At 55.9% G+C, this 21,681-nt stretch overlaps 1 protein-coding gene across 7 annotated transcripts; it reads left to right on the top strand.

Annotated features, from left to right (window-relative positions):
* Positions 1–441: 441 nt before the first annotated feature.
* LRRC32 (leucine rich repeat containing 32) lies at positions 442–21,446 on the top strand. 7 transcript variants are annotated; one of them, XM_033405769.2, is made up of 4 exons: positions 442–807; positions 4,595–4,635; positions 5,491–5,581; positions 9,908–14,193. In XM_033405769.2, the coding sequence occupies exons 3-4, from the start codon at positions 5,495–5,497 to the stop codon at positions 11,810–11,812; spliced, it is 1,992 nt and encodes a 663-aa protein (XP_033261660.2). In that variant the 5' UTR covers positions 442–807; positions 4,595–4,635; positions 5,491–5,494; the 3' UTR covers positions 11,813–14,193. The 7 variants fall into 7 exon arrangements, 5 of the variants coding, with proteins under 5 accessions (XP_033261660.2, XP_049569355.1, XP_049569357.1 ...); XR_004476823.2 differs by lacking the exon at positions 442–807 and having other exon boundaries at positions 3,459–5,581; positions 9,908–11,857; positions 13,185–13,236; positions 13,856–14,193; XM_049713398.1 differs by lacking the exon at positions 4,595–4,635 and having other exon boundaries at positions 443–807.
* The last annotated feature ends 235 nt before the right edge of the window (positions 21,447–21,681 follow it).

Below are 21,681 nucleotides of genomic sequence, written 5' to 3'. Positions count from 1 at the left end.
TGACCCCATCCACAGCTTGTTTCTCCACCTGAATTCTGGGGGGGTTTGATGGGACCTTTTCACAGGGCTGCTTAAGGGCCCAGGAGATGATGAAGGAGGAAGAGTCTGGACACTAGAGCACAGTCTAGAGAGGAGAAGTGACCTGCCTGGACTCACCAGATGGGACGGCTTCGGTGTGGGGAACCCCCTCTGTGGCCACCCCAGGGCCAGCGAAGGGTCATTTCCTTCCGCGTTCAGCCCCGCCGTGTCACCTCTCCTGTTTCCCCGGCTAAGTGCGGCGGCGCCGACAGCGGGGGAAATCGGGGCCAGGCCGGATTTCCTCTGCGGACCCGCGGCTGCTAGAGCCACCCGCCGCCCTGGACCCCGCGGGGCCACGAACTGCACGTGCGGCGGCCCGGGGCGGCCTGGCTGGCACAGCGCTTCCTTAGCGACCCCTCTCCATCCCCGCCCTTTCATCCCGCCCACTTCGACCCGCCCCTTCCCAGTCCGGGTTTCAGCGTCAAGAAAAAGCTTCACCCCCTCGCGGGTTCCGGATAAACCGAGTCACACGGGGGCGTGCCGGCCCGGCGCTAGGACCCCGCGGCTGGGCCGAGGGGGGGGCGTGGTGGGGCGGGTCGGCGGGAGAGGTATTTAAATTGGAGCCCGAGCTGCCCTCTCGCGGGTCCGGTTCCCGTGGGGCGGTGAAGCGGCCGTGCGCCTCCTCGGGCCGTGACCCCGGGGTCTGGCGCGGGGTGGGACGGGGAGGGCAGGTTTGCGCAAAATGTGCCGGGGCTGCCCGGGAGAGGAGCGGCGGCCGCGCTGAGCCAGGTAGGAGCCGCCCAGCGGGCGAGGCTGGCCGGCCCCCTCGGGGAACCGGCGGTCCCGCGCCCCTCTCGAGCACCCGGCGCGGAGCTGGGCTGGGACTAGTCCATCGAGACGCGGAACTTCAACAGTCCCCTCCCGCCACCGCCCCCTGCTTTGCGCGTGGAGCCAGGGTTGACTCCAGAAGTCTCCAAGGCTCCTAGCTCAGCGGATCTTTCCCGCGAAGGGCGAGGCAGGCGTTCCCATTTGACAGATGGGAAAACAAGCGCTAAAAGGCCAGCACTTGAGCAGGGAACACACAGCTAGTCAAGGGCAATCCGGGATTTGAATCTGGTCTGCTACTGCCCTCTGACCCTGGCCGGGCGTGAGCCTTCCCATCCCACCGCACCAGATAGCCTGCCCATCTCTAGGGGCGGGGATGGGGGGGGTGGCACCCACCTCCCTCCAAGGAGCTCCGCAGCCAGCCTTCTTCATGGGTGGTAAGACGTGAGGGACCCCCACCCCCACCCTCAGCTGCCTGAAATTCCGCCATCACAGCCACATTCCTTTGGGTTAAGGTCTAATTCCCCCGTGGGATGCACATGTCTCCAGAATGGGGCTTGCCCTTAGTGATTCACTGCTGGCTGGGAACGTCCACAGCAGCTCTCCCAGGACCCCACTCTGCCAGTGATCCAGGCCGAGAGGAGGGAGAGGAGCACCCTAGAGCCCAGCACTGTGAGCCTGTCTGCTGGGGTTGGGGGTTGGTTGGAGGGGGTTAGAGAGGGAGATCTTGGCCTGGTGTTGTGGAAACATTTGCTTTGGAGGCAGACAGGCTGGATTCTGATCCTGATTCTGCCATTTACTGCCTGTGTGACTTTGAGTAAGTCACCTCTCTGAGCCTTATTTTCCTCATGGACAAACTCTATAGGGGGCCAGCAGCTCAGCACGTGCTGGAGAAAACACAGCATTTGGGTCATACAGACCTGGGGCTAAATCCCAAAACACTTATGAGCTGGGTAACTATGGGGTAAGTCACTTCACCTTTCTGAGCCTCAGTGTTCTCATCTGTACAATGGAAATTATAGTAACTGCTTCACTGGCTTGTTGTGAGAATTAAATGAAATGATATAGGTCAAGTGCTTAGAAGAGTATCTAACATCCTTAAACACTAGGGGTGGGCTTATTATGGTAGTAGGTGTTGCCCTCCGCCCCCTTTCTCTCTCTCTCTCTCTCTCTCTCTCTCCCTCCCCACATTGTGCGCGTGCACACACGCACACACACGCATATTCTTTGGCACTTCTCCCCCCAGTCGGTGTCCTAAGATGTGTCCTGCGTCCTCTTGCCTAGGCCACTTGTCTGCTGGCCTGGGGCCTCCCTCTTCAGCACTCCTTACCTCGCCTGGGCTGCTCAGCCCTGTGGGTTTGTCCCAGCTGGGAAAGACAATATGTGTCTAGGGTGACTTCACAGCCATTCTCAGCTTGGTCATCACAACCATTGGGGTCAAACAGTGGCAAAACAGGAACCAGGCTGCTTGCCCTACAGATGGGACACTGAGACCCTGAAAGCTTAAGGGACTTGCCCCAGGGAGCAGGGCTGGTGGGCAGTAGAGTCTGGATGGGAGACTGGGTCTCAATTATCCCAATCCTCCCTCTTGAGAGCGAGTAACTCTCAAATTCTCCACACTGTGTCTAGGGCACTGCTCAAGGGTGTCCACTGCCGAGGGGCCCCTTTCTGTTAGATGGCAGGGTGGAGTTCCACGTGCTGCAGGGAGGGGCCCTCCTGGAGGCTCAGATGCTCACCTCAGGGATAGAGTGGAATTTGGCAGGCAGGGCAGGGGGAAACGAGTGCCCCTTTGGGCAGCAGTGCCCTCAGGTTCAGAACTAATCCAGGTCCTTCCTTATCCTCACCTCGCACTCACTGCTCAGCCCTTTGCCGTGGACTGCTACCCCTCACTTTGCTGTTTGTTCAGTAGACTTTTAGTGAGCACCGCTTAATAGATCCCTGTTCTCATAGAATAAGAAATAAATGATCGGGAAATGATCAATGAGAGGAAAACAATAAAACACGTGCAGATCTGGGCAAGAGCATTCCAGGTGGAGGGAGCAGCAAGGGCAAAGGCCCTGAGGCAAGAATGCACTTGCTGTGTTTGAGGGATGGTGAGAAAGCTAGAATTTGGTGAGGGAAGAGCACATGGTAGATGGAGTCAGAGAGGAGATTGTATAAGCTTCGATTTTATGGGAGGTTTTCAAGCAGTGAGATTCATGAAAGACGTCACTCATGCTGCCATGCTTAGGACAGACTAAAAGAGGTCAGGTTGTTGCTGGGGTCGAGGCCCAGGGTCGTGGTGGTGCCTCAGTCTGTGGCAGTGATGGAGGAGGGAGGTAGGCAGATCCAGAGTCTGTGTTTTAGGGAAAGCAGACAGAACCTGCTGATGGGGGGAAGGAGTGTGGCAGGGAGGTGAAGGGAGAGTCCAGGAGAAAAACTGCTCTCACCAGCGTCACCATGTCACCGAGGCGCCTCATGTCAATTCTCAGCGCCTTCCCCAGCCTGCACAGTGTAAGATGGTTCCCAGAGGAGAGTGAGGCCCCTCTGCCCTGGGGGCACTTCCCATGGTGGTGGTGGTGCGGCGGGGGGGGGGGGGGGGGTGTTGGTAAAGGGGAGGGAACCACGGAGTGATGAAGTGCTCAATGCCAATATATAGCCCAGACTTGGGAAACCAGAGAAGGCTTCTTGGAGGAGGTGACATCTAGGCTGAGACCCAAAGGATGAAGAGGTATTCAGCACAAGAGAGGGGAGGAAGTGAGGGTTTGGGGCAGTGAAAAGATGCTCAGAGAACTGAAGGAAGTATGAGGCTTCCAGAACACAGAGTGGGAGAAGGGACAGTGAGAAATGAAGCTGGAGAGAAGAGCTGGCTGGGCAGGGAGCACTCCCCAAGGGCCTCGAAGCCCCGCTGAGGGGTTTCCACTCAGTTCTGAGTACCCTAGCATTCAAAAGGGTGGTGATGTTCTGCTTTTTAAACAGCAGAACCAAATTTCCTGTGAAAACCCAACCTGTAATGCAGGTGAGAGGAGGACATCTGTGGGGCAGGGGGTCCATGGCCCCGGGAGAACCCAGGGAACAGGGCTTAAAAGACACGGCTCGGCTCGGGCCTTTGCCTGTTGGAACCAGAAAGGACCTCAGAGCACCCACCTTCATTTAAAATTCATAGCAAGGATGTTTATGGGTTCTAACAGTAAAGACTCAGCCATTAAAGGTTCTATAAATGCCTCTTCCAAAACACCCCTCAGAGTCACAATTCAGCACTTATTTATTGATTACCTGCAGGAGACCTTATAGTGTAGAGGTTAAGGGCACAGACCCAGGAGCCCGACTTCCTGGGCCTGCCCCTTGTTAGCTGTGTGACCTTGGGCATGTTGCTTAATTTCTCTGAGCCTCAGTTTTCCTGCATGCACAGTAAGAATGGTGATCATGGAACCAAGTCGTTGAATTATTGGAAAGATTAAATGAGTTCATACATGTATAGCGTCAAGAAGAGTGCCTGGTGCATAATGAGGGCTCTGTAAGTGGCATAGAATATGTCTCATTTGATCTTTAACAAAACTTCAAGGTTGGCATTAGCCTCAGAAGAGGAAACGGAGGCTCAGAGAGGTGAAGTGACTTGTACAAAGTCACAGAGCAGGTCAGTGGAGGAGACAGAGGGAGCAGTCTGGTGTGGGTGACTGGGTCCAGTGCTCTTGGAGGGCATTATGTGTCTCTCCTTGTTAATGTTTTGTATGTATTATGGTCTCTTCTGTGCCTTTATTTGTGTCCCCAGTTCCCAGGACAGAACCAGACAAGAGGAGGCATTCAGTAAAGGTGTGAGTGAATGAATGAATGAATGAATGAAATTGATGGATTGAGCTGTGTATTCCTAGCACTTGGCCCAGGTTCTCAGTGAATGAGCCCCTAGCAGCACTGGAATGTGACCCTCCTGAGGGCTTTGTGGTCCCCCTCAACCCCAGCCCCGCTGCTCATAGAGAGAAGGGCTGGCCCAGCATGCCTGGGTGTCCCACTGCGTGGGCGGTGGCTTCAGTGAAAGTTAAGGTCCTGGCAGCCTGTTCCTGGGGAAGTCCACAGCCCGCAGTGCTGGGGGCAGGGCAGGCCTCCTGGCGGGGCTTCCTGTCAAGGCTCCAGGCCCAACCTTCAAACAATGGCAGGGACTCGACAACCAGAAAATCAAAAGAGAAAGGGCAAAATAAAGGTCTGCGGGTGGGGGGGTTGAGGAATTCCGTTTGGGGCTTGAAGAGCTAGGATGGGGGGACCTGCTTGTGGCCTGGGTGGAACTGGAGTCAGAGGCCTAGCTCCCCACCTCACCCCACCCCAGCCCTGAGCTTGGCCAGGGCAGCCCTTAGGGTCCCTCTCCCTCCTGCTCACTTCCTCCAGGCTGTCTTCCAGGTAGGGTCTTTTGAAACCCAAACCTGACCATGTCACCCACTGCTTAAAAACTTTTGTCCAGGGTAATGGCCTAGTTCCTTGGCCTGGCACTGAAGGCCCTTTGTGATGGGCTGCAGCCCTTTTTCCCATCTCCTTCACAAGGTGCCCCATTCACAGCACCTTTGGTCCAGCTACAGCTGCGGTCTGGGGTTCCCTGAGGGCAGGTACAGACAGGAAGGAGCGGTGGGAAGGAGCCTGTGGTCTTACAGCCTTCCCCTTTCCTCCTGCCCTGTGCAGAGCCATGAGCCACCGGATCCTGCTGCTCCTGGCCGTGCTGACCCTGGGCCTGGCTACCTCCCAACACCGAGACAAGGTGCCCTGTAAGAAGGTAAGAAGCTCTGCCTTGGCAGGGAGAACTCCCTGTCTCCCCCTACCCCCTGCCTGGGGGTGTCCTACTGCCCCAGTCCCAGAAGCCAGAGGCTAGAGGGGTCAGAAAAGGAAGGGGAATGCATTTAATGCCTTTAAACCTTGCATTTAATGAGTACCTACTAGAATGCTTAAATGCCTTGTTTACTGTTAATCCTGCTGGGTAAGTACCATTACTCCAATTTTATAGAGTTGGAAACTGAGGCTTGGAGAAGTTAGGTAACTCGTCCAAGGTCATTCAACTAGGGCCAATATTGGACTCTATCCCTTCAAGCTGCCCCCACAGGGCAGTGGGTCTAGCTGGCTGACGAGGCATAGGTATATGTGTGGGGAATTTAGAGTGGGCATCTGGGAAAGGCTCTTCTGTGCTAGGCCCCTTCGGGGGACGAATCCCCTTTCCTAACTGGGCTCCTTAACTCGAGCCCATCTGCCACATCTCTGCTGTGATGCCTCTCACTTATTAGTGCCGGAGTCAAATGCTGCCTTCTCCAGGAAGCTTTCCCTGACCCCTTCCAGGCCGACCTGGTTCTGTTTGATCCCTTTTGGGGCCCCCACAGCCCTAAGCTTCCTTCCATCTCAATATTGAGTGCATAGGGTAGTTGCTGAATGGTCCACACCTGTCTCAGCTACCAGACCAAGAGCTTCTCAAGGGCAGCGACCAGGTTTGATTCACTTTGTTCCATTTTCCTGCCAGGAGTCAGGGAGACTAGCCCTGAGGTTACTGTGACCCTGTGGGGTACAGAGAAAAGGAACCCTCTAGGTCCACTCGTAAGGCCGGGCAATCATTGAAGTCAAGACCAGAGCTTGTGCTGGGGAAGGGACCGGCCCTCCAGTGGCCCCACCTGGCCCTGGGACTGGAAGCTTACGGCACAAGATGGACAGCTGCTCTTGGAGGCTGGATGAGATGGCAGCCAGGGCCCTGTGCCCCTTCCCTGGGGTTTGCAGTGTCCTGCTGTTGCCACCTCACTTCTTACTCCTTGGAGCCCTTCTGGGATTCCCAGCACCCAGAATAACAGGCAGAGAAGGCCTCAGACGTCACCAAATGCAGCCCCACATCCACCTGGGGCAATAGACTCAGAGAGATAAAGGGTCTGGGCCACCCAACAGGCAGAGGGGAACTGGGTGGGCTTTGGATTTGGGGCAAATGAGGTAACAGGCAGGAAAGCAATTTCTGAACTCCCATGGAAGCGGTTTTGATGCTTTTTAAAATAGTAAAAACGAATTGCCACGTGCCGAGGGCTAACAAGGGGCCTGCTCCACGCTAAGGGCTTTCTCTCATTTTATGAGAGAAAACGCTTCTTTTCAGCCGAGGAAGCCAAGGCTGGGAGAAGAGATGTGACCCACAAGGTCATACTGATAGGAGGTAACAGAGCCAAGATTCGAACCCATCTCTCCCGAGCTCATGCTGTCCACTGCCGGGTAACTCTCCCTACCCTGCTTCCCTTCTATGTGCAGGTGGTAAAATGGTGATGAGTGACACCCTCTTCCCTCTAAAAAAAAAAAAAAAAGAAAAAAGCTGGACAGCGGAGTCCTGGCATACCAGAGAGTAGACAGGGGGTCATCGGGGAAGCTCCGAACTTGATTAAGGGCTGATGCCCCCAAGACCCCTCTCCAAATAAGTCACTCAGCTTGGAGCTCAGGGAGCGGTGGGTACCCGACAAATGGGGTTCTGAGAGCTGCCCACGCCTTCAAGCTCCTTCCTAGACTGGACTGGAGAGCTGGGCAGCCCTGCTGTGTGCCTTGTAGCAGTCCCTCTGGGCCTCTGTGACAGGGGTCCTGGGCACTGGGCAGAAAGCAGGATTAGGTGCTGGACTTGGCTAGCTTTGAGTCCCGCCTCAGCTCTCAGGAGCTGGTACCCCAAGGAGCCTTTGAGTATTGCCTCTGGGGTGAAACGGGGTGTGGGCTTGCAGGTGGGTTAAGCCCCATCCCCCAACACACACTGTGTTTGTGTTCATTTTGCTGTTTCTTCTTTAATCAGGATGGTTTGCGGAGCTGAGGATACGGATAGGGAGGCTGTGCCCAGTGGCCCCAGCTGGCAGAGACGGTTGTGAGGGAGGAAGGGGCATGGAGCCAAGCAGGTCTGGCAGGGTGGCCGGGGTGGGATTCCAGTTTGCATGGGTGCCCAGCTGCAGGGGTGTCCTCGGGCCTCTGAGTAGGGCAGTACCGTGGAGTCGGAAGCCGCATGGAGCTGGAAGAGTCGCACTGCCTGATGGAGGGCAGTCCGTTCCTCTCCCCCCACCCGCCCCCCGCTTCACCTTGGAGCTCTTGGGAGGAAGCTGAGAGCTGGGCCAGCTGGGGAACACCCAGGCTGGTGTTCCTGCCCTGTCGGCTCAGCCACTGACTCGCTGTGAGCTCGTGCAGGTCACTGCCATCTTTAGGCTCAGTCTCCCCATCTGGGCAGTGGGTGGGCTGGACCCTTTTTGCTCTGACGGTCTTTGACTCTAGTCTGAATATATTCATCATCTCTTTTCTTTTCCTTTCAGAAAGGTGATTCAGTCAATCCCTCAGACTTTTACTAAGCTGATGATGTCTGTGACTCTTTCATTCACTGAAAGATATACTGAGCACTTTCTATGGCCCAGGTCCACAGTAGTCACTCAGTCAAACCCTGTTTGCCCTGAACTTACTGTCTAGCAGGTCTGCACACAAACAGTCACAATTCAGGGGGCCAAAGCTATGAGAGAGGAAGCACAGGGGCTGTGAGAGCCCAGAGGAGGCCCCGACCTGCCCGGCAGTCAGGGAAGGCTTCCAGGTGGAGGAGACCTTGGAGCTCAGCACACAGAGTTCACCATGCTGATCTGGTTGGGAAGAACATAACCAGTACAGGGAACAGCAAGGAGGAGGCCCAGAGGTGGGTGTGGGAGGGCACAGTGGGCAGTGGGCAGGTGTGGGCTGGGCTGGAGTGGGTTGGGAGGAGAGGGGACAGGTCAGCAGGGGCCACAGGCAGCCTTGAACTCTGCTGAGGGTGCTGGACTTTGCCCGGAAGGGGTTTAAGCCGAGGGCAGCACGGTCAGAGTGGAGTTTTTGAACAGTTGCCATGCATTTGGCTGGCGGAAAGGGGTCAGTGGAGACAGAGAGGCCAGGGCGGAGTGGGCCTGAGCTTGGTGGTTATGGAAGCCAGAGCCTTCGCTGGGAAAGGCTGGGGTTCCTGGTGTGTGGGAAAAGACAGAGGGAGATTGCATTTCCATGGAAAGATTTCTGACCCCTGAAGGCACATGTGATGGAGGGACAAAAGTGGGGTCTTTGGTTGTTAAGAGACTGGGGTTCAAAAGCCAGCTCTGTTCCTCACCAGCTGGATGATTCTGGGGCCTCCCTTCCCCTCTCTAACCTTGGGTTTCTTAAAGAGGGGTGATCAGATTTGACGGGCAGGCTATTGTGAAGATCCAGTGAGATCAGGGGTCTGAAAATGCGAAATAAAATATAAAATGCTGAATGGGTGCTGGGGAAGGATGAGTTACATTCTGGATAAGAAACCAGAGTGGTAATGTGACACAGCAAAATCAGTCTTGTCATCAAAGAATGTGGGTTGAGACTCTGGTCATCTTTTCCTGCCCCCTACCCCATCTCCAGGGGCCCATCTGGACTGGACCATGCAAAGTGAAGCCACTGGTGGGGGTGGGGGCAGCAGCAGAACGAGGTCATCTGGTGAGTGTCAGCAAGGAAGGCAGGCTCTGGGACCCAAGCTCTGCCCCGTGGAGTGAGGGCTTGAATGAGATCTGAGGGTGAGAGACCAAAATTAACACCGATGACAGGAGTGCAAATAGCATTTTCCCCTTTTGGAAACATTTCTCCCAAAGTGGTTTCTAGTAGAACATCAGCTGGGTAAGTTTAACTCTCTGGGTCCATGGAAAGAAACTGGGATGTGGAACCAGGAGGCCTGGGTCCCAGCTGGCCCCGCTCCTCACTGGCTCTGGGGCACTCTCGGTGATACATGGCTTAGTGTCCTCTAAAATGGGATAATAATCAGTATAGAGTATTTTGTTAGTGCATTTTTCCTTCTATCTGTCTATCATCTCTCTGTCTGTCTACCAATCAAAGCTTCCTTGAGTCCCTCCCTGATGCCAGCACCACCGTACTGGGTACCGGAGACAGGGAGCAGAGTAGGGGTAATGCAGACATGGGGTGATTAGGCTGGGGGGGAGGACGGCGAGCACGCTGGGAGGACAGAGGAGAGGCCTGGCCAGGCCTGGTGGCGGCTCCAGTCATACTTCCTAGAGGCACGTGTCTGCTTGCCCCTCCTACAGCACCCACTAATGCCCGCTGCTCTCCCTGCCCTCCGCCTCCCCAGGTGGACAAGGAAGTCTTGTGCCGGGGCCTTGGCCTACTCCAGGTCCCCTCGGTGCTCCCACGGGACATTGAGGTCCTCGACCTGTCTGGGAACCAGCTGCGGAGCATCCTGGCCTCGCCCCTGGGCTTCTACACAGCGCTTCTTCACCTGGACCTGAGCGCCAACGAGATTAACTTCCTCCAGCCAGGGGTCTTCCAGGCCCTGCCCCACCTGGAGCACCTCAACCTGGCCCACAACCGCCTGGCGGTGGGCACGGCGCTGAGCACTGGGGGTCTGGGTCCCCTGCCACACCTGACGTCCCTGGACCTGTCTGGCAACAGCCTGTACAGTGGCCTGGCGGAGCGGCTGCTGGCGGAGGCGCCCGCCCTGCGCAGCCTCTCGCTGGCGGAGAACAGCCTGACGCGCCTGGGCCGCCACACCTTCTGGGGCACGCCCGCGCTCGAGCGGCTGGACCTTCACAGCAACGTGCTGATGGACATCGAGGACGGAGCCTTCGAGGCCCTGCCCCACCTGGCACACCTCAACCTCTCCAGGAACTCCCTCACCTGCATCTCCGACTTCAGCCTCCAGCAGCTGCGGGTCCTAGACCTGAGCTGCAACAGTATTGAGGCCTTTCAGACGGCCCCGGAGCCCCGGGCCCAGTATCAGCTCGCCTGGCTTGACCTGCGGGAGAACAAACTGCTCCACTTCCCCGACCTGGCCGCACTTCCGAGACTCATCTACCTGAACGTGTCTAACAACCTCATCCGCCTCCCTGCGGGGCCGCCCCAGGGCGGCGAGGGCCTTCACGCGCCTTCCGAGGGCTGGTCTGCCTTGCCCTTCTCTAACCCCGGCCGCAACGCCAGCACCCAGCCCCTCTCTCAGCTCTTGAATCTGGATCTGAGCTACAATGAGATTGAGCTCGTCCCCGAGGGCTTTCTTGAGCACCTGACTTCCCTGCGCTTCCTGAACCTCAGCCGGAACTGCTTGCGGGCCTTTGAGGCCCGGCGCGTGGGCTCCCTGCCTTGCCTCGCACTCCTGGACATGAGCCACAATGCGCTGGAGACGCTGGAGCTGGGTGCCAGGGTCCTGGGGTCTCTGCAGACGCTGCTCCTACAGGACAACGCCCTGCGGGACCTGCCCCCGTACACCTTCGCCGGCCTGGCCAGCCTGCAGAGGCTCAACCTGCAGGGGAACCGGGTCAGCCCCTGCGGGGGCCCAGGTGAGCCTGGGCCCGCGGGCTGTGTGGCCTTCTCTGGCGTCTCCTCCCTCCGCGTCCTGAACCTGGCGGACAATGAGATGGAGACGCTCCGGGCAGGTGCCTTCCTCCACACTCCGCTGACCGAGCTGGACCTCTCCGCCAACCCTGGGCTGGATGTGGCCACAGGGGCCTTGGCGGGCCTGGAGGGCTCCCTGGAGGTGCTGGCCTTGCAGGGCAACGGGCTGGCCGTCCTGCAGGTGGACCTGCCCTGCTTCAGCTGCCTCAAGCGGCTCAACCTGGCAGAGAACCGCCTGAGCCGCCTGCCTACCTGGACGCAGGCCGTGTCCTTGGAGGTGCTGGACCTAAGGAACAACAGCTTCAGCCTCCTGCCGGGCAGCGCCATGGGCGGCCTGGAGACCAGCCTGCGGCGCCTCTACCTGCAGGGGAACCCCCTCAGCTGCTGCGGCAACGGCTGGCTGGCGGCCCAGCTGCACCAGGGCCGTGTGGACGTGGACGCCACCCAGGACCTGATCTGCCGCTTCGGCTCCCAGGAGGAGGTGTCCCTGAGTCACGTGCGTCCTGAGGACTGTGAGAAGGGGGGGCTCAAGAACGTCAACCTCATCATCATCCTCACCTTCGCCCTGGTGTGTGCCATCCTCCTCACCACGCTGGCCGCCTGCTGCTGTGTCCGCCGGCAGAAGTTCAACCAGCAGTACAAAGCCTAGAGAGGCTGCGGGCTACAGACCAGCTCTGTCGGGGGACCCTGCCAGGTCAGTGGGGGAGCCAGAGGCACGAAGAAGGGTGGGGACTGACCCAAGATTATTACCCAGTGAGCCAGGATCCAAGAACCCTGGTCTCTCAGTCTCAGCCCAGGGCTCCTTTCCCTGTATTCCTGCTGCATCAGTAGGTGACTCACTTCACAGGGCGCACGTGTGGTCCAGCTGTGGAAGCTGGAAGATGGGCAGCTTGCAGGAGTGACAGAGTGTAAGGTTGACCCATCGGATCAACACATCTTCACCAGGCGTCTGTTTTGTGCCACACCCTGCCCTGGGCACGGGGGACGCCAGGGAATGAGACGCATCCCTGCCCTCAGCATCGCCCAGTCTGGGTGGGGAGGTGGTTGCAGTGACCACACAGAGCGTGGAAGCCAGGGCCCCAAAGCTGCAGCCCCAGCTGGCTGAGTGTGGATGGTCCTGCCCCTGCTGGGCCAGGGTAAGAGAGAGGCAATGCCGACCACGAGGATTTGTCTGAGAGGTGTCCAAGCAGACTGTTCGTCACATCTTCTGATGATGACTTCCAGCTTCTCTGGAACATAAAAAGCTTGTGACCGGAAGAGAGCTGGAGCCCCCTAAGGCTTGGATCCAGTGCTATTAGGCGGGCTGCGGCAGCTCCAGCAGGGCCTGGTTAAGAGGCGGTCTCCCTGGGCTCCAGCCCAGCACTGGACCATTCCGTTTCCTGCTCCGGGCACGCTCTCTCCCTACCTGGCACTCTCGTGTTGGACACACCGGCCAAGATACTGCCCTAGCCCCGCTACTCCCTGCCCAGGCCGCCCTGCTCCATCCCAGCCTCACCCTGGCTGCTGAGCCAGGAGTGAGAACCTTAGGTGTCTGGTTCCGTTCGGCACCACACTTGGCAGTGGTGACAAACCCAAGCCTGCATCTGCCTCTTTATGACAACCCTCTGAGGTTCATATTTTATCCCATTTTACAAGAGGCCCCAAAAGTCTCCCTCCAGGGACCTCCAGCTAAGAAATGCCGGAACTGAGCTCCAGACTCACATCCTCCTGAGTCCAGAGCCTGAGCTTGGCCACTGCAGGGGCTGCAGGCTGTTAGGCGGACAGGAACAAGGCCCGGGAGCGTCCTGTGCCGTGCACACCCACCCGCTCCTCTCCCTCCTCTCTCCCAGGCGGGCAGAAGGAAGATGGGCAGCCGCAGGCCCTCTCCTCCTTCTGTGCCTCATTTTCCCTTCTTCCCTCATTTGCAGACTAGGCGGGCTCTCCTTTTTCTCTTCTTGCTCTTGCGTGCCCTCCTTCCCTCTCCCTCCTTTGAGCATAGCCTGGACTTTGAAACCATTGAGTCCAACCTCCCTGTTGCACAGGTACGGAGGCTAAGACTGAGGAAGAGAATGGGACTTGCTCAGAGCTGCACAGGTCAGTGGCAGCGCCTGTGAAACAAGGTGGATTCAGACCTCATTGAGGGGGTGGGGGGCGGGGCTTGGTGGTTAGACCTGAATGGTTTCCTTCTCTCTCAGCTGTCACATCACAAGGTGATGCTGGCTCCAAACTCGCTTACTAGTCCTCATCATGCAGGGACTTTTTTTTCCCCTAGAAAAATGGATAGAAAAATCCCATCCAGGGGCTTCCCTGGTGGCGCAGGGGTTGAGAGTCCGCCTGCCGATGCAGGGGATGCGGGTTCGTGCCCTGGTCTGGGAAGATCCCACATGCTGCGGAGCGGCTGGGCCCGTGGGCCATGGCCGCTGAGCCTGCGCGTCTGGAGCCTGTGCTCTGCAAAGGGAGAGGCCATAGCAGTGAGAGGTCCGCATACCGCAAAAAAAAAAAAAAAAAAATCCCATCCAGATATAACCCCCTGTTTCTCATACCCATGAAATCATGGGCCGTCTGGGAAGAAAGGAAGCCCTGGGATTAATCCCGGGACCCTGTGTCATTGTCTTCACCCTCTTACCTGTGCTTGGCCCACACTCAGGCTCACGATGGTGCTCGGTAAAGTGTGAGATGATGAAAATGCCCCTCTCTCCACCCCATTTTACAGATGAGAAAACTGAGGCCCAGAGCGGGTCGAGGACTCAGGGAGTCAACGGCAGAGCCGGGGCTAGAGCCTGGTGGCTTGGCCCCAGCCCGGGGCCCTGGTGGCAAGTGGGGCAGCCGGCGGGTCCATTTCTGTTTGGGATCATGACCACAGGTGCTCACTGCACACAAACACTCTTCCTCAGGCCTGGAGGGCAAGGTGTGGGCCCCTCCACGCCTGATCTTTGAGAACACTACACAATGCTGCTCTCACTCCCCAGGACCCAGGCTACAACCCAGGCCTCGGGGCCAGCTCTTTGTGTAACCCACGTGAATGTATTAAAAACTGATTTTGGAGAAACAGTGCAGCCTGCCGGCCTCCTCCTTGCTGCGGGTAATCATTGCGTCCACTTGAACCCTGCCCTCCTCTACTTCCCTTCCAGCCGTTGAAGCCTCATGGCAAACCCCTGGGGAGACAGGCTGAGGCCCGCTGGGTGGGAGACGGAGGCTCTGGGTCATCACCGTCCTGGACCTGGGTGCCTCAGCCCCCATCGTGTCCCTGCCACACCTCTGTCCCCTCACACTCAGCAAACCCCACTCCCCACCCACCACTGAGAAAAGTGACTTCCAGCAGGAGCCGCTGAGCGCCTTTCCCTCCTCTGCAGCTCCATTTTCTCTCTTTCCTCTCCTTCAGCCTTTCCTCTCTGTTTGCTTCTTCCTCTCAGACTTCAGCTGTGCTCAAGTCTTGCCCATCTTACGAACAGTAAGGAGACCCTTAAGCCACTTTCCCCTTTCCTTCCCTACTTCGTGGGTAAACTTCTAGGGAAAGTAGCTTCCTCTCCCTCCCCTCCATCCTAACCCATCCCAGGCTGCCTCCAGCTGTCCCCCTTCCCCCCCCAGCTGAGGTCACCAAGCTGCGGGGCCCCTCACCTCTATCCCCCCATCACCCACACCTCCCCCTCGGCACACTCTTCCGACATCTAGGACCCCAGGTGCCTTCCTCTCAGGCTCTGCTCCACGCTCATCATCAGAATGGCGATCAGCAGGACGCTTCTCTCAGGAATGCCATCGCCCTCACGTAGCCACCCCATCGCTCTGACAATGCCCACATTTCTGTCTCCAGCCCCAGCCTCTCCTGAGCGTCCAGCCCCGATACCCTGACACCGGAGGCCTCCCCAGCTAGAGAGTTAAAGGTCTCCCAGGGGCTGGAGGATTGAGAGTGAGCGGCCAGGCTGCAGTTCAAGGTTGAACTTGGAAGAACCAAGAGGGGCCAGAAGAAGAGCATGCGTGGTTCGCAGAAGGGGGTTGGAGGGTGAGGGTGTGGGCTGTGGGCTCTGGGGAAGGGGACAAGAGCCACCTCACCTGGGGTGGGGGTGGGAGTCAGGCAACGGGCTGAGGTAGAGTCTAGAGGGCAGGGAGTGGTCCCCCTGGTCTCCCACTTTGCAGCCCCTTGTGCTTGTCTTCATGCGGCCCCGCCTCCCGTTCTCAGCTGCCTGACACCCAGACATCACCCCCTTTGCAGGTGCCAACCTTCTCTTCTCCACCTCCTCTCCCACAGGCTCCAGCTCCGCCTCCCCCATCCGCAAGTGTCCTGGAGATTTCTCCAGCCCAGCTTCCTCCCTGGCTGTGACCTCTCAGCTCCCAGTCGCTGCTCCCAGCTCCTACTCTCCAAAGGAAAAACTGAAATGCCTATTTCATGGATGGGGCTAGGCGGTGAGAGGGTATGTGATGCAATGCCCTGGCACACAGTAGGTGCTGCCCGAAGGCCTGCAGGAGGGCAGTAGCATGGGCTGAGCTCAACCCAGGACTCTGGGAACCTGGGAGCCCACCAGGCCCCTAACCCCTTTTCCTGGCAAACAGGGGATTTTTTGCTCACCTGACCAAGACCCCAGCAAGGCAGAAATTCCTGTTTTCAGCCGAACGTGGACACAGCTGCCAACTAGGCCATCGGAGCATCCGGCAAGTTCCAGGGCGAGAGGATGCCCTTGCACAGCCCCTGTCACAGACAGACTGGGGTGTCAGGTCACCTGGCTCGCTCAATCCACGAGGACCCGGCCCAGCAAGAGCCGGGCTCGCAGGCCGGGTAGGAGGAGAGGAAGCCGGCATCCCTGGCCCACCAGATGCCTCCCCCAGTCAGGTCCCTGTGCTGGCACAATCCCCCAGGATCCAGGATCCAGAGTCTGCTTTCTGTGCCCCTGTTGTTTAGCAGCTCAGAGGCCCTGCAAGTCCGGGTCCCTGCGGCCCTCCATCCTCATCTCTCTCTGGCCACCTCCCACCTCCTATTCAGAGCTGACAGAGCACTTCCGGGTGGGCCCTGCGCTGAATACTTGATGTACACGGTCGTATATAATTCTAACACTCTTTGGAGAGATTTCTATTATTATCATCCTCACTTTAGAGAAACTGAGACTCAAGATGCCACAGCTGTCAAGTGCTAGGGCTGAGACTTGAGCCCAGGTTTGCCCTGCTCCTCTCTGGAGCCAGCAATCTTAACCATTAGGCAGCACTGCTTCCTGACCCTCCCAATTCTGGCTCTCTCCCACCTCTTCTACTTGAAATGTCTCACCTACCCTGACCCCCCTGCCAAACTCCTCCTTTTTCAATGCTTACCTGCATCACCTCCTCTGGGGAGACTGCCCTGATTTCCCTCCTCCAGCTGCCATCAGCCCTGGGCTGCCCGGGGCCACAACACTGGGATGTCTGCCTGATCCACCACCAGACCGGGAGCTCCTGGAAGGAGGTCTTACCCAGAGACCCTTCTGTGTCCCCTGGGCCCGAGCCAACACAGAGGCAAGTTCAGAAAAGGTTTCCTGAATGGATGGCCCTGCCCTCCAGGACCTAAACACTTGTGGGGATTAACATCAGCCCTCAGACCAAGAATGGGTGATAAACTTCTCAGACAGACCCCAGGAACGTAGAGGACACAGAGGGACTGCAGGGTGTGGGCTGCCCAGGGGAACAGGAATCTTCTCTCACCACTCTCATTCCCCTCAGTTCCTCTTGCCTCTAGGACCCTTTCTCTTCTTCATCCTCCTCTCTCCCTCCAACCCCTCTTCTCTTCTCCTTCTCCTGCCTTGGTCATCTCTCCCCCACCCCACTCTCACTGGGATGAGTTGGAGCTGTGGTGCTGAGAACGTGGAGGGGTGGAGGGGAGGGAGGCCCGAGCTGTTTATAGGAACTGGAGCAGCTCCATCCATCAGCTCTGTTTGGAGCTGGAAACCAAGCATAATAAATACCTTGGCTCCTCCCCAGCTGTGCTTTCCCTGAACTTGGCCATTCGAACTCCAAATTTCTCTGGCCTGCTGGTTCTCAGGACCCAGCTCCCACCCCACCCCACCCTACTCCCACCTCCCACCAAGCTGCCCTGGAAAGAGCCCTGCCTCTGGGACCAGAAATGCAGGGCTGAGTCTAGGCTGTGCTGCCGCTTTGCTTTGGGAGCAAGTCGTGCCCCTGGTCTGTGCCTCCATTTCCCCATCTGTGAAATGGGGTCATAATCACTGCACCCCCCCAAACACGCAGTGCTGTTCACATGTTAGGCTTGAGCATCTGCTTGACGCTGGGCCCTGGGCCCTGCGGGATCCCTGGGAACAGGCAGGCAGAGCCTCTGCCTATTGGGCGGAGGGAGGGGCCACACTACAGCCCAAGCAGGAAGTGGTCAGCGCCACGAGGGAGGTCCAGACTTTGTGTTCTGGGAGTTTGTTTGCAGCAGGGAGCGGCCCTTCCAGCTGGAGGATTCAGAGGAGACCTCGAGGACATCTGGGCTGGCCCTGCAGGGAAGGGTAGCATTTCAGCATGTGGAGATGGGGAGAGCCTCTTCCAGACAGAGCAGACTGCCAGAGCCAAAGCTGGGCAGTGGGAGGATGTGAGGGTGGGGGCAAAGAAGAGTCTCCCTTTGCATCCTTCACCCTGTCACTCCCAACTCTGTCCTCTCTGATCCCCCAGCACCTTTCGCTCTGACCCTCTAGCTTTTTGGAATCTTCCCTCCTTCCCTGGAGAGCTTCAGACTCACCCAGCTCTCCCAGGTTGTGGATGCATTCCCAGAATCATGCAGTCACGTTCCCACTCCCACCTCCCCCCAGAAAGCCACCCTAGAAAGTGGAAGACTCAGATCAGGGGAAAAGTCACTGGCCAAGAGCACGTTTCTGGAATGAATAAGGGAATAAATGAATAAAAGAGTGAGTCAATGAAAAAGAGGATAATAGGAAATTATTGAATTCAACTGACATACTGTGCTGTACATACAAGCTCCCTCCTCTGGTGGTGCTGGTGGTGCTGTTTATTTGGCGGGGAGGGGAATAGGCATTAGATACATGACTGTGCGCAGGTGCGTGCGCGCGCACGCGCGCGCGCACACACACACACACACACACACACACACACACACACAAGAATAAAGACAAAATGGCAAACTTTGATGAGTATTATGAGAGAAAATAATAGGGAGACAGAATGAAATGGGCAGACTCAGAGAAGTCCTCTCTGATGATGGAATCTGTAAGCTGAGACTGAAGGAGGACTTAAGATGAGTGAGTGAATTAATATTCCTTCTAGCCTCTTCCCCTCACTCCCATGAATTTGCAAGAGCTGCACTTTAGACCCTGAGGTCCATTCTCATGCATTGAAAGGTCCCCCTACCCTGGGACCCTCCTGGCCTTCCCCTGCCCTCAGTGCCTTGGCTGTCCCATTCTAGAATCATGGAGAAAAATATGGAAGGCCACCCATAAGGGGTGGTGGGGAGGGATGGCCAAGGGATGGGTGCCAGGAGTCAAGCATTGTGGGGGTGAGGGACTGGCTAGGCTACAGGGTAAGAAAGTCAAGTTCCAAAGGCCCCTGCTTTATTTGGGGTGGGGCGGTGACGTGGGCTTTGTTCTCTCTGCCATTCCTGAGCCACCCATGTCAGCTTGCACCAACCATATTCTTTCACCCTAGGTAGCTTACTAACGTTCTCCTGTCTAACCTTCTGTATATTTTCTCCATAATCAAGTCACCATTGACAGATACATTTAAATTATATGCAAATAAACTTATGCATGTATCACTGTTTTATAAAAATGGGATCATATAATATATGGTTTCCTGCATCTTGCTTTTTTTTTTTTTTTTCGGTACGCGGGCCTCTCACTGTCGTGGCCTCTCCCGTTGCGGAGCACAGGCTCCGGACACGCAGGCTCAGCGGCCATGGCTCACGGGCCCAGCCGCTCCACGGCATGTGGGATCTTCCCGGACCGGGGCACAAACCCGCGTCCCCTGCATCGGCAGACAGACTCTCAACCACTGCACCACAAGGGAAGCCCCTGTATATTTATCTTATAGCCAATAACCTTATCAATTGTCTTAATTCAAATAGGTTTTTTTTTTTAATTGTTGTTTGTTTTGTTTTTACATTTGTTTTTGGTTTTTGTTTCTCTGCTAGAGGCTCTTGCGTTTTCTGGGTATACAATCACCTAATTGACCGCATTGTTCCCATAGCTCCCTTGATGCCCTCACCACAGTATCATCTGCCTCCGGCCAGGCCTCTCCTCACCTGGACTGCAGCCAGGTTGCAGGGATCCCGCCCCACCTACATTGCCCACCACAGAGCTCCTTCTCACATGTTTTCTCTTCCCAAGACCAGGGCTCCAATTCCTTTTCTCTCTGGTTTGCAGGAGCAGAGTGGAGGTGTGTATGGGGGCTCAATCCTTGCTGCTTTGTTCCACAGAATGAATTTTTTCCACCCTAACTGGAATTCTGTTCTCCTCCTAGAGCAAAGGTTGAAAACTGGTGGCCTGTGGGCCAGATTTAGCCCTCAGTCATGCTTTATTTGGCCCACACAGTGGTTTATAAAAATCTGGATTGGTTGCCAACATCTAAAAAATTGAAAGAGTTGTTTTATATGGGACCATATATAAATATGGACATATGATTTTCTTAAAATCCTGGAAAAGCTGAGAACCTGAATCCCCAGCCCACAGGACAGTGAGTGGCAGGAGCTGTGAAATTGCATCTCCCACCTAGACTGTGAGCTCCTCAAGGGCAGGGGGCCATCCTGCCCCCTCTGTACCCCAGCACCTGACACAGAGCCTGGCTCCAGGCAGCAGTCATGAAAGTTTAATTCCTTTCCTTTTGTATCATGCACAAGTTTCAAGAACATGCGAGTCAAGAGTCCCACACAGCAAGTGTTCTGACCTCGATTGTGCGCGAACCCTTTGGCAGTCTGATGAGCCTGTGGACCCCTTTTCAGAATAACGTCTTTTAATTCATAAAACAAAACAAAAATGCATGATTACAAAGGAAATCAATCCTACTGAATGCAGTTTTCAAAATATTAAAAAATAATTGTAATTGGGTAATACATGTTTTTTAATTAACACGTTAAATACCAAAACCTAGTTGCAGATCTAATAATTACTGTTATTTTGAAGCACTGTTGAGCATGAACGATATTTTGAGAGACCTTCAACAGCTGTAACAAGACATGAAAACATCTCTGATTTCTGTTGGTAGTGGAACTGCTAACGTCACAGGTCCTAGTAATGCTTCAGGGATTTGTGGCCCACATTCATGATGGAAAGAGCTATTACACTTCAACTAAATGCTAATGATGAAAAGAAAGATGTAAATTTTTCTCATCCAGGTTCACAGCCCCAGGAATTCTACCCTTGTGTCTCATGGATCTCAGGTCAAGACCCCTGCTTTGGGGAGAAAATGCTAATGGCAGCTACAACCAAGCCACAGTAACAGGGAGCTACGATCCCATAGAAATCAACACATGCTTGGGTATCTTGGCCAGGGCAGGGATGGGGTGTAAATTAGATCAGTGTTTCTGGAGGGCTACTTGGCAATATGTTCCAGGAATCTTAAATATGCGCATTTGCTTCAACCCAGCAATTCTGGCTACACTTCTAGACGTAGCCAAAGAAAAACGACTGTGAGGTTGTTTATCATAGCCAAGGGCACATCCAGCTTTTGTGGGGCCTGAAGCTCATCCAATTTAGAGGTCGCTTCTTACAAAAAGAAGACAAAATCATGAATATAATATTGCCAGACTGCTCTCCTGGGCACGTGGAAAGATTCTGAGCAAGTGAGGACCCTGCAGCTAAAGCACCATCAGCTGCATGTAAATAGACAATCGTAGCATTGTTAGTAATAACCTAAAATTAGAAACAACCTGAAACAGCCGACAATCAGGGTTCAGTATAGTAAATTACAATACCTCCATACAAGGGAATGCTGATCAGTCATTTAAAAGGGTGTGAATGTAGAGGTGTGCTTACTGACATGAAAAGATGCTCAAAACATAGTGTGAAGTGGAAAAGCAGATTATACAACATGTGTAAGAAAGATCCCAGTTTTGTTAAAATAACATACTAGTTATGTGTAATTGTATGCTAAATGGGCCTTTCCTGTCTGAGAATTGCTGCTGTCCCCCCAGAACCTCAAAAGCAGCACCAGGGCTTCCCTGGTGGCGCAGTGGTTGAGAGTCCGCCTGCCGATGCAGGGGACACAGGTTCGTGCCCCGGTCCGGGAAGATCCCACGTGCCGCGGAGCGGCTGGGCCCGTGAGCCATGGCCGCTGAGCCTGTGCGTCCGGAGCCTGTGCTCCGCAACGGGAGAGGCCACAACAGTGAGAGGCCCGCGTACAGCAAAAAACAACAAAAAAAAGAAGCAGCACCAGACACAACCCAGCAGGACTCAGGCAGAGATTAAGATATCATCACCCCATCACCTGCCTCCAGACTCACTCCGACCTGGGAGAGGAGGAAAGGGACTGAGACTTGCCATGGAGGGAGTTGTCCAAGTGCTGTGCTTCATCGCACAAGGCTCAAGCCTGGCCACCGGGGCTTCCCTGGAGCTGAGAGGACACAGAGCCTGA

The sequence above is a fragment of the Orcinus orca genome, chromosome 8 (assembly GCF_937001465.1).
Source record: "Orcinus orca chromosome 8, mOrcOrc1.1, whole genome shotgun sequence".
NCBI classification, from domain to species: Eukaryota; Metazoa; Chordata; class Mammalia; order Artiodactyla; family Delphinidae; genus Orcinus; species Orcinus orca.
Note: the sequence above shows the minus strand (reverse complement) of the source record. Positions and strands in the feature narration are given on the sequence as shown.

Excerpts from the sequence above, each read along its gene's own strand:
- LRRC32 (XM_049713400.1), top strand. The coding sequence starts at position 5,495 with ATGAGCCACCGGATCCTGCTGCTCCTGGCCGTGCTGACCCTGGGCCTG. Across the intron at positions 5,582-9,907 it reads ACAAGGTGCCCTGTAAGAAG|GTGGACAAGGAAGTCTTGTG; the intron begins GTAAGAAGCTCT and ends CCGCCTCCCCAG.